This window comes from Pteropus alecto, unplaced genomic scaffold (genome assembly GCF_000325575.1).
Source record: "Pteropus alecto unplaced genomic scaffold, ASM32557v1 scaffold101, whole genome shotgun sequence".
NCBI classification, from domain to species: Eukaryota; Metazoa; Chordata; class Mammalia; order Chiroptera; family Pteropodidae; genus Pteropus; species Pteropus alecto.
The window spans coordinates 5,134,515-5,147,278 of record NW_006432945.1 but is presented as its reverse complement, the minus strand read 5'-3'; the positions used below and the strand labels follow the sequence as shown (position 1 = coordinate 5,147,278).

Here is a 12,764-nt window from a genome sequence, read left to right as displayed (position 1 = left end):
CATCCCAAACGATGTCACCGTGACGTGCCCACAAAGCCTTGCGCACAAACGCCTCCTGAATCCATTCGCCTTACCTCCTGAAACGCCTTTTCTTTCTCCTTGGCTTTCTGTTCCAGAGAACACTTGGCACTTTCTGCGTTTTGTCGCTGACAACTCAAATCTTCAGTCAACTTTTTCAGTTTTTGTTCCAATGCAGTGCACTAACGACAAATAAAAACGTTCAGTACAAAACAGGATTATTCAAGGAAAGAAGCAATATTTTTGAATTTTTAGAAAAATTCCAAGTTCTGGTTCAAGTTTACTATTGTTGTTTTGACATTTTTACTTTTTCATAAAGACTTGGGTTTAAAACAATAAGCCATAGACCAAAACCATTATTATTTTAGCACACAGAAAATTTATATAAGGGAAAGATTAGCAAGGATATTAGACTATTTAAATAAATACTCCATAATTTGCACTATGAAAAAAGAAATCAGAGTGTCCGAATAAAGATTCATCAAACACTCTGTTGCACTGATATGAGGTTAAAATGCAGGGATGTTCACCTGTGTAATTTGGAGGCTGTGAAATAATGAGGGAGTTCTCATTACTCTCAGATGGTAGTATGTTTCAAGCACAATAGATTTTGCGGGCAATTGTAAATATTAAAACGCTTTTTTCCCCACAATGCTCCCACTACGCCATTTTAAATCTCTGGAGGTTCACAGCACTCCAGAGAATATTGAAACTGGCTTTTCACCAAACTGCCATAAGCCACACAAAGAACATTCTCTTGCCTTTTTACACAGCCAATTACATCTTTAAAAACTTTTTTTTAAACATGAACTAAATCAAAATTTAGGATGCTCGTCTACAATTAAGTTGGAACAAATTGGTCTTAAATCTTCAAGTGTTGAAATGAAACCAATTGCTCTGTCCTCCCCATGGTGTTCGCACCCTTAGACTGCCCTACAAAACAACTCCAAGTTCCAGGAAGAATAATGACGCTTCACATGGGTGGGGGAGAACACTCCGTGGTTCTGATGAAACGTGCCCCAATGTGGCAAATCTCTTTACTGATATATGTCTCTGACACTCATTATAGTTTCATTTAGAAGCATAAGAAATTTAACAGAGAATTCGGAGGAAAGAAAACACTGTGATATGTGGCCAGGAGACCAGACAACTATTAACTAACCAAAGATGAGAAGAACAAAGCTGGTCATTAATGACTAAATGATTTCGCAAATATCAGAATTTTAAAAATACCAAATTCAGAATGTAAAATATTGAGCCAGTGCTTCAAATTAACCCACTGCCTTGGATATTAAGATGGCTCAGTCATTATCCTTATTGCTGTTGAATTTTTAAATCCTCAAGGAAAAGTAATATAGAAATTATAATAATAATATAACTGAATTCAACAAATATTTATCAAGAGCCTACTATATGTCAAGCATTGTGCTGGGCACTGGGTATACAGCAGTAAACAACTCAGATAAAAGTCATTGCCCAAATGATAGCCCAAAATTTTGATGGTTGACCATTCTCAGGGGGAAAAAAACCACAAATGGCAAGGTAAATGAATGAACCCTTGGCGCCCTCTGCTGGTCTTCCCTAAAACTGCAACACATTCCATTCAAGGATTTCAGAATCAAAATTTTTTTTTACTAGAAAGCATAGGTTAAAAAAGAGCTTTCAGAGGGTATTTATTTAAAAATTTTAATGCCATTCTGATACTGATGTACAGTTCATGTACGAGCAGCTGACCACTAGGTGTCATGAGTGTTCCATAATATTCTAAAATAGTGTCCAGAGCTCAAGTTCTTGAAAATAGTACCGTATGACGCTGGCACTCAGTGCTCTGGTGAGTTTTTCATCTGTAAAAGGTTGGGCGCTGAACTCCAGGTGTGCTGCCGGCCCAACAGTTTCCACCTGGGTTCAACAACTTTGTATCCCACTCGGTTTATAAATCCTTGGAAAAGAATCATACTAGAAACAGCATATGTTCACTAAGGAATGTGGTATTGGTTTTGATTAAATAAGGCCATTTTATTTAATAGGTAATTCTAAGAGCAGATCGAGGAAGAGTATAAAACAAGCATAATGATTTCAGCGACATATGTGACAAGGTCCTATTTGTCCTTAGAGGCAAGACAAAGAAAGGTAGACTGAATTTTCAGTTAAGGTGGATTTGTAGCTCAACAGAAACTTGGAATCCAGGAAGCATTGAACAAATAAGTCTTAAGAACCTGGAGGGATAATTTTAGTAGAAAGACAGAGCTGTGTTCTCAGCACTGCCCTGGTCAAATATTTTAATTCATGATCTGGTAAGATGAGAGCTCATCAAATATGTTAGCTAGAAAAAGGATTCAGTGATTTTGTCACACCAAACCAACAAGACAAAATATGAAAGGATAATTCTTATATATAGGGAGGCCTGACCTGGAAGAAATGCAATGAGTTTAATTGACAAGGAACTTGATGTAATAATAACTAATATTATTATAAGTTCACCATGTGCCAAGCACTATATTAAAACCTCTACAGAAATTATCTTAGTCTTTACAATGATCCTATGACACAGGTATTATTAACACCATTTTATCAATAAGGCAACTGAGGCTCAGAAATTAAATAGCTCCAAAAGCAACACAATTGAGATGTGGCAGAGCCAGGACCCAAATCTTTCTAACTTAGAAAACCAATTTACAAACTCAGACTGCACAAAGAATAAATACATGGATCAAGGTAGGTCACTGTCCCATTGACTCTCCCTCTACTGCACCCTCATACATCTAATCAATATTTATCAAGAACTTCTCTCTGCAAAGTACTGCATTATGACAATATCTAAAAGTGAACCTGGACTTCCACTTCCAGGAAGACGGAACGGATGTCCACTTCCCTATTCTCCCTGTCAAGAACAATTAAAAACCCTGAACATTACATTAAAACAGACATAAGAAAGCTCTGAAAGGAGAGAAGACTGATTGGCTGGGGACTTCAGGACCCGAGGGGAAAACACGATGGTGTTGAGAGAAAAGAACTGTCAACCCAGCATCTTTATACCCTGAACAAGTATCTCCTAGGATGGAAGAGGAAATCAAGACATTCTCAGAGAAAGAAAAACTAAGGAGAACTAGTGGCCAGTCGACCAATTCTAAAGGAATAGTTAAAAGAAACTTCCTTTCTCGAAACAAAAAGGAAAAGATGAAAGAAGGAAACCTGAAAGAATCAGGAAGGAAGAGGAAGATAAGCAACAACACTGGTGTTTCCTTCTCTTCTTCAGTTTTCTTAACTATGTTTTGATGGTTGATGCAAAAATTCTAACACTGTCTGATGTGGTTCTAACTGTGTGTAAGGAAAACTTAAAATTATATTATAAATAAAGGAAGATAAAAGGATGAAAAGAAGTAAATTTTCTATAATTCCTTACAGCTGGTAAAATGACACCAACAGACTGCCATAAATTCTGTGTGTGTGTGTGTGTGTGTGTGTGTGTGTGTGTGTATAATGTAAGACCTAGATCACTATAAAAGTTCTACAAAGATATACTCAAAAGCACTATAAATCAAAATAGAATTATATAAAATGTTCAAGCAACCCACAGGAAGTCAGGAAAAAAGAAAACAAATAAAAAACAGAAATAGAAAACAAAAATTAAAATGGCAAACTTAAGCCCTGACCTATTAATGATTACATTAAATGTAAATGATCTAAATAGGCTAGTTAAGATGGTAGTGGAAGAGTGAATTTAAAAATGTATCCAATTATCTGCTGTCCACATGAAACTCATTTAAATATAAGATAGCCTGAAAGTAAAAAGACGAAAAGAAATACATCATACAAACATTAATCAAAAGAAAGCTTGAGTGGCTCTATTACTATCAGATAAAGTAGACCTCAGAGTAAAGAAAATTACCAGGGACACAGCCATATCATATAATAAGGGTAAATCTACAAAGACATAGAAAACCTAAATATGCATGAACCAAAAAACAGAGCTATGAAATATATGAAGCAAAACTGACAGAACTGAAAGAAGAAATAGACAATTTTGAGAGACTTTCAACATCCCTCTCTCAATCATCAAAACTACTAGACAGGAAATCAGGAAGGATATAGAAGAATTCAACACCATCAACCAATAGGAACTAATGACAGTTTTAGAACACTCCGACCAATACATTTATTTTTCACGTGCCCATGAAACTTATTTCAAGATAGACCATATCCTAGGCTATAAAAAAAAAACCTCAGCAAATTTAAAAAAAAAAAATTGAAATCATAGAGTATGTTCTCCAAACACAATGGAGTCAAACTAAAAAACTATTAACAGAAAGAGGAAAACACTTATAATAAACAAGACATTTCTAAATAATCCATAGGTTAAAAAGAGGAAGTCTCAAGAAAAAAATTTTTAAATACATTGAACTGTATAAAAATTAAAATACAATATATCAAAACGCGTATAACAGTTAAAGCAGTAATGAGATGAAAACTTATAGCATTAATGACTATATGAGAAAACACTCTAATCGATAATCTAAGCTTACCACCTCAACAACCTAGAAAAAGAGCAAAATAAACCCAAAGCAAGCAGAAGGAAATAAAAGCAAAAAATCAATAAAACTGAAAACGGAAAAATAATTTAAAAAAAAAAATCAATGAACGAAAGATCAGTAAAAGATCAACAAAACTGACAAACCTCTAGTAAGACTGACAAAGAAAAAAAGACAAATATCATAAACAAACAAGAGATATCACCTGACCTACAGATTTCAAAAGAATAATGAAATACTACAAACAACTGTACATAGACAATTTAAATGCAATGAACCATTCCCTCTAAAAACACAAACTATCCCCCCTCATCCTGTATGAAATAATTTTAATAGCCATATAACTATTTTAAGAGTTGAATTAGCAATTTTAAAACTTCCAAAAAAGGAACCGCCAGGCCCAGATAGCTTCATGGAGAATTCCACCAAATGAAAGAAGAAATAACACCAATTCTACACAATCTCTTCAAAAATTGAACAGGCAGGAACACTTTCAATTCATTTATGAAGTTAATATTACCTCTGATACAAATACCAAAGACAGTTTACAAAAAGAGAAAATAGCTGACCAATAATCCTCATGATATAGACACACAAATCCTTAACGAATTATTATTAGCAAATAAAATTCAGAAATATACAAAAAGAATTATACACCATGGCCATATCAGATTTTTTCCAAGGATGCAAAGCTCATTCAAATATTTAAAGCAATGTAATTCGCCATATTAACAAGGTATTATTTTATACAACTATATATAATTCTACAATTATCTTACAAAGAGTAAGGTTTAAAAGAAGAAAAAGTCTGCCTCCAGGTAGCTAATAGGAGATACAGTGTTTTTTTTTACCTACTGCCTTAGAAATATTTAGGGCTTATTAAAGGTTAATTTCTTAGTTCCAACAGGATTCAGTTTGCAAAGTTCTCAGTGATGCCGAGTTAGCCAAGTGTGGGAACTACAGGGCTCTCACACATAATAACATAATAACAATGAAAAGGTCTTAAGGAGATGCCAGGAGAAAAGATCTCACTGCATTAGGTGAGGGATGAACCTCATGGAATGAGGAACACTTCGACAGTATGCCAGGAGGAGGGTGTGCCAAGCAGAAAGGCAGATGGGGGCAAAACACTGGGCCCAGATGTGGGTTATGTTCAGGAAACAGCAAATGAGCACGGGTGAGCCTAGAAGAGAATTCCTTCTCCGCTACACTTGTCTCCATATACCATTCTATCTACGTGACTTCTTTATCTGTTATAGCTCTATGGGGATGAAGCCCGTTTCCTCACTGCTCCAGCCACAGGTCTAGAATAGTGCCTGATATGTGTGTAGTAGGCAGTGAATCAATATTTGTCAAAAATGAGTCAATGAATGAATAATAGAAAAAAGAGGCAAGTTGGAGTAAAAGCAACAACATCACACACACACACACACACACACACAGACGGCTGAGAAGCTTGGCCTTAATTGGAGCCTTAGGACTAAATGGCCGGAGCACATTTTCCCACCCTCTGAGATGGAAGAGAGTGAACTTGTCACTGGGCTGGGAAAACATGCAGTCTAGAACTGACCCCTGACCTACCCAACTCTAAAAGAACTTACCAGTTTGACAGCATCAGTACTGCCTGATGTATTAATAAGGTTCATTACAAACATTTCCTTCATAAATTTAAGTGTAAAGTACTTTCCAAAGAATTGCATAGAAAAAAAAAAAAGAAGAAGAAATTTTTCAACAACTCACGAAAAGTACCTTGGTTGATGCCTGGTCATACTGCGCTGTCATCCTCACTAGTTCATCTCTACTTTTATGCAAAACTTTCTCTTTTTCATTTAATTCCACTTTCGCTTTCTCTAGATGGAGCTGTAATTCTTGACATTTATTCACTTGGCTTTTCATTTCTTTTTCTTGTGTTTGCAGACGCAGTTCCAACTCACTAATCTTGCTCCTTAGGTCTTAAATCACAAACAAAACCCACATTTCAGTGTATTTTTCACAAAAAAATTACAACTAAATTCAGAATATACCATTTACATTACACACAGAAGCTCCTTTAATTGAACTTAATGTCAATGGTTAGTCTCTATTGTTATTTCTATTCAAATACCCTATAGAAAGCAGGAGAAACAAACTTATCACAGAGAAACTCAGGGAAAAATAAGTTTCTAAAAATCATGACTATTATCTAACTGAGGCTGCAAAAAGTACATCACATATAACACTCCTATTTAAATTACCACTTGGTTTTATACAGCAGCAGACTAATATTTGTTTTGTGCCCATATCATTGCAAATAAATGATAAACAGTGAAAAATTTGCCCTCTCATATTCTTGGGTAGCTTTACCTCTAGTAACGATCAAGACAGTGTGAATCTCCTATACTGCCAAAATTAACAATAATTTTTTTTTCCCCACATACACACAATATTGGTTCCAACGGCATTGGCAGTGTGACAGCTCTCACCAGCGAACACTGACGGTGATTTTCAATATATCATAACACTGGAAATTATCATAGTTTGCAGAGCAGATTCCAAAGCACCACCTGGTACCCTTGGCTGTCAGCTGCAGTATGGTACGGCAGCCAAGGTTACAGGTTTGCTCCCATATGGACAGCCTGGCAACGCAGAGCAAAGTTGTTCTGCAGACACATATGCCACACCTCTGGCCCAGACCAGCCAGAACACAGGCCTGTTCCACGGAGCACAAAAGGAGCCAGATGAAAAGCATCGGGGGTTGTCAGCTGTAACCAACTTATCCTGCTTCTGGAAAGACAAGTCAAAGCCACTCATTCTACTTTTGTTGTTGTTGTTGTTGATGTTATAAAACAGCTTATGTGTTGTTAGAATCCAACAGAAATACTGGTAAATCCAAATTGCTACTTTCCCCTAGTTCTTGACCAAGGAAATGAAAACAGTGGGATAAAATAAAAAGCCTTTACTTGAAAGGATGAAATTTTATCTCTCTCTCTCTATATATATATTTCATATATATGTAATATGTATATATCCAGCATATATACATATTATATCCATGTACCAGCCACTGTGAAAAATTCTCTTTCAAATCTAATTATTGTTATTTTCTTTGGTATAATCAAATGCTCTGTCCTATTAAAATCTTCAAAATATATTTTAAAACTCTTGACTAAGGGATTTCTATTTGTCTAAGTTTAGTCATTTTAATTAGGTTTCGTTTTCCCAAACCTTTACAGAAATGCTCCTGGCTCTGCCTATTTATGCTGGTAAATTTGGAGATACTTTTCCAAAAGAAAATCTGTCTTTGATTTTTATGCATTTGATTTTATGCATTTTCTCAGGACTCTGAAAAGGGACTCCGGTAATACAACAAAATTACTTTGCAAGGGAAAACGAGCACATTGGCAAATTAAATGATTACATAAACCTGTAATGCTGACAGCACTCATCCTCCTTTTGAAGGCTGCAGGGCACCAGCTTTTTAGTACAAGTAAAGGTACATTCCAAAACTGTGATATCTTTTCTCGCCGAAAAGACAGAATTACACATCACCAGACTGGAATGCTGACCGCTGATGTCTAACAAAACACATAAGCATTTTCTAGGACTGAAAATGTCAGGAATTACCTCCGAAATTATCACAAGAAAATCTAAACTTAATTTAGCTCAAGAAATCACCTTGATTCTGGGCTTTTAATTGATCCAAAAGATGAGAATTGCTCGAATTATCACAGAAACTGCTATTAGCATCTCTCTTCCCTACTTTCAAAGTTGATCTACTTGGAGTCACATCTTGTTCCCCAGAAAAGTGAGATGCAGAGAAATCTCTCCTGATTGGAGTTTGCAGAGCACTAGATGAAAGACGACTTGGGGTCTTTTCCTGTTGCCATGAGAACACAGACGATGAGGCCTGGTGTCGGGCAATGTCTCGGTGATTCATGGTGTTTTGGGGAATAGCCTGGCTTGCTCTCTGCAAAGACAGAAACTCTTTAAAGCCTTTTAGAAGTCACAATATTCGAAACTACTTATTTTCAAATAGAACATAAAGCCATGCCACGAAATTAACACTTCTACTCCGTACCAAGTTCTACTCCCATCAAGTTGAGGGAACCGTGAAGCCCCAATATCTAGTGAGATTTTCTAATGGTTGGACCTCAGCATTAAAGGCTTAAGCCATTATCACTGGGGCTCAATCTGTTTCAAATGGGCTCAGTATTTATTCTGCATCCCTCAAATATACATGGAGTATTAAACACACATGGAGTATTCGCTCTCATTTTGAATTCTGGAATTTGATTTTCCTTTACCCATCTTTGGTCACCTCTCCCTGCAACTTTGCACAAAGAGAATCAAAATTAAATATTAACCTAAAAAGCTCTTTCAAGAATCTCACTTTGAACCATACCACTCCCCCCAAAAATGTCATATAAGGTATTTTTATGTTATGTAACATACATTTGCGGATTTTCTACTGCTTTGAATCCTTTTGTTGTTCTTTCTGCCTCCATTCTGACAAAGACATGGTTATAGATGCTGCATTGTATTTTTTTTTTTAGTAAGTATGTTTCTTGCCACAGGGAGGTTTAATGTTTATGGAGACTCACATTCTCCACAAACTCTAGAAACCAAAGCCAGGCAGGACTGGTACCAGTGACTGACCTGGATAATGAAGCACATGTTTCTAGGACAAACCAGGGAATTATTAATTTTTATTCACCTTGATAAGCAATATGCCTTTGCTATATCAAAATCTTGGCGACCACAAAACAAGGATTAAAGGCACAAAAAGAATTTAAATCGTTAAATCTCGAATAGGTACTTTTGATCCTCAATATTAAAGGTATCTACTTATAAATTCAGCTTTAAACTATTTGCTAAATTTTGCCATCTCTCCAAGTTCTTATGTTTAGTAGAAATACACCAAAAATGGTAAAGGACAATTCTGTAGATAACAGGTATTTTCAGTTCCTAAACTAGAAGCAGGGGTTTCCAAAACATGTATTTTACTTATTTTGTTGACCTCAAATTACCTACCTCTCTCTCTGCTTATTTACCCATGTCAAAACGGAGTTTTAAAACTGTTGTCAGCAACTTATTTAAAAGAACTGGAGAGATTACATTGATGACATTCTCCTCTGAAATAAACACTTCATAAAAAGATCCTCGAACCCCACGTTCTCGGTAACAAGGACCGCAGTCCGTCAGAAGAACGAAATATAAAACAATTTCCTCCAAAGCTGGAGTGTCAGGAATGACTGGTTCTACCCTCTCCAAATATGTTTCTTATCATTATATCTCAACAGGGAAATAATTATGTTGCTACGGTTTTCATGGAATTCAGTGGACGTTTAACATTCAGGGATAAACTCCCCACTCTATTTACTCACTCTTTACCTATTTTTAAATTAAATATCGTCACCGATGTGCCAACTGCAAGTAAGGCAGGTTTTTCTGACTCTGTTCTATCTTATCTCACAGTACGTCTCCACCTGCATGCTGTTAGAAGGCCCACAATTAACTTACTTTGGCCTGCAAGGCTTTCACCTCTGTCTCTAATCTTTTTCGTTCTTCAACTTCCTTATTATATTTTTCTTTTAGATCTTCGTATTTGGAACCTAAACACAGACAAGGAGATGTAGTTTTATGTCAATCATTGATATAATGACAGAGTTCATAAAGTAATAATCATGACAATAGATAGTCTAGAAATATGTATCTTGGTATACCGGGAGAGAATATTTTAGTTAAGGCAACAGATGTTGACCAAATTACTCAAATATCAAAACACATGGAAACATAGGTGTTTTGAATATTCTGAAATTGATTTATTTTTGAAACATATCATATCATAGAAGGATAAAGTGAGAAGTTTAAAGGCTTAACCTGATGGTTCAACATAGTTCGACAGATATGCAAATGTATAGAACAAGTAAATGCACTTTCTTAAATGCCCAAATTAGATGTTGCATTCAAAGCTGAATTAATTCCTTTGGCAAAATTAAAATTTCAATAAAAGGGCTATTCACATAAAGGGGAAAATCCTTACCGCTATAATGCTGACTTGGCGTTAGTGGAGTTGTAAATATTTTTTGTGGTGTATTGCATGGATTCAGAGAGACATCTGCAGACTGTGCAGCTTGTTGACTTCTTTCAAGTTCAGATTTACACCTGTCAGAAAAAGACCCGGGAGGATGATGCCAAATCAGAACAAAAGCTACAGAATACCAACACCATACGTTCCTAGAGAGTAATAAGCTTACAAAAAAACCGACCAAGAATTCTTACCATTTCATTTACCCAACAGACCTTTTTAAAAAGAACTAACTTATGTGTCAGACATAAACTCAGCCCCCCATCTTCAAAGGACCTCATTCTAGTTAGGGAAACAGATATAAACCAATAATTACAATTGTTATAAAGGTTATAATGGATATCTGCAATACCCACTATCGTACAAAGAGATGGGAGGCTGGGGATTCACTCCAAGCAAATTTTGTATTCTAAGCCAAAGAAAGACACAGGGATATTAAAGAACCCAGAACTTGAGAAACTTAGGGAAAAAACTGGTATTCCTGAAGCACGGGCTCAAATCACAAAACTGGATGTCAAAAGTCATAAAAGCAGACATGATATACATACCATGTATTTTGACATTTTAAAAACACAGATATGAACATCAAGTTAACACAATAAACCTAGAAAAGATATAGCTGGAAACGGTTACAGAGACATGGGGAAAGTAAGCGACATGTTGTATACATGTACAGAATATCCCTACCATTTAAATTCTGGAGACCTGTCAGAATCAAACAACCAAAGTTAAACGAGGATTCAATTCTTACAAGTCTCTAATGAGTCCGATTTTAGATTGACACGAGAAATGAACACCCTATCAGAATGGCCAATGATGTTCACCTCCCCGAAAGAAGCAGTGAAGAAAGCGTCTGAGCGCCCCAGCTGCTCCCAGCCCCAAATTCAATCTGGGAAGAAAGACGAAATGGATGAGCTGAAATGGACTACTCGGCAAATCAAAACATCACATTCGAACTCACACTAGGGAACAGCACTGTCCAATAGAAACGTTCTGTTCACGCGAAAAAAAGCAACAAGAAATCAGTGAATTTCATCTTAACATTTTATTTAACTCATTATTTTCAAAATACTATCATTTCAACTTATAATCAATAAAATATTAAGACATTTTACTTTTTTACTCAATCTTCAGAATTTGGTGTGCATTGTACACTTACAGCACATCTCATTTTGCACAAGCCACGATTTAAGTGCTCAACAGCCACGTGTAGCCAGCGTCTACCATACTGGACAGTGCGGGTCCCTACACTGCCAGACATGTAACAAGGTTTGTCATCCTAGAGATGAACCTTGCAAAACTGAGGTCTCTTTTCCCTCTTAAATTCACATCTCGCCCCTTTTCCCCATCCTTTCATTTAAAAAAATAATAAAAGTTCATTTTCTATATTAAAGTATACCCTATTATTTTTATAAACATTTGTTTTTCTATTCTCCTAGGGAGAAAAACACAAGCCGCCACCACCACCAAAAAAAAAAAAAAAAAAAAATTAAGCTGTTTTCTGCTAGGTTTAAGTACACAAGACTGCCTATATCCAATAGTTTTTGACCAGCATTTCAATTCCTTCAACCTAACTTGTTCCTGAAACCTAACCAGTGGCTGCTGATGAGAAAATAAGTTCCTGCCCTGCACTTGAAAGTTACCAGTGAGAATTTTCAAAGCTATACTCAATAGTTTTTGTAGTCTATAGTTTTTATCCTCTTAATTTTATACTATTGAAAACTACTCTTAATAGTTGTTAAAGTCTAAAGTTTATATAAGTTTATGAACTTTTATCAACACCTATAACAATATCATAAATAAGAATATTTTTAAATTAAATGTGCTATGGGGGTATGCTAACCCATGATGATGGTGACAACTGGTAAAAATGATCCTGATAATGCTAACATTTAACAGTTGCTGCATGTCATTTACAACCCCAGAGCACTGTGTATCTATCTGCAAGTATTGCTACCAACTGGCACTTTGCAATGAAATATAGAAATTTATACAAAAGCATCTTTTCCTAAAATGTTAAAAATACAAATGTTTCTGTCTAACTTAATAAAACCAGTATTTCTAAAACTTGCAGCCGAAATGTGCTTTTCGAAGAAATAATTATTCCAGCATACTGAGGTGAGCTTCCTTCCTACTTCTCTAGCACCTAT

The 12,764-nt window shown here is 35.7% G+C and overlaps 1 protein-coding gene across 2 annotated transcripts in view; it reads right to left on the bottom strand.

Annotated features, from left to right (window-relative positions):
* The window catches only part of CENPF (centromere protein F), a 50,734-nt gene that overhangs the window by 32,741 nt on the left and 5,229 nt on the right, over nt 1-12,764 (bottom strand). For both annotated transcript variants that reach the window (XM_006907724.3, XM_015586211.2), the window contains exons 4-8: nt 10,570-10,691; nt 10,047-10,138; nt 8,202-8,493; nt 6,297-6,499; nt 75-200 (exon numbers count right to left, since the gene is read on the bottom strand). In XM_006907724.3, coding sequence (XP_006907786.1) covers nt 75-200; nt 6,297-6,499; nt 8,202-8,493; nt 10,047-10,138; nt 10,570-10,691 — 835 coding nt within the window. The remainder of the gene's footprint in view (nt 1-74; nt 201-6,296; nt 6,500-8,201; nt 8,494-10,046; nt 10,139-10,569; nt 10,692-12,764) is intronic.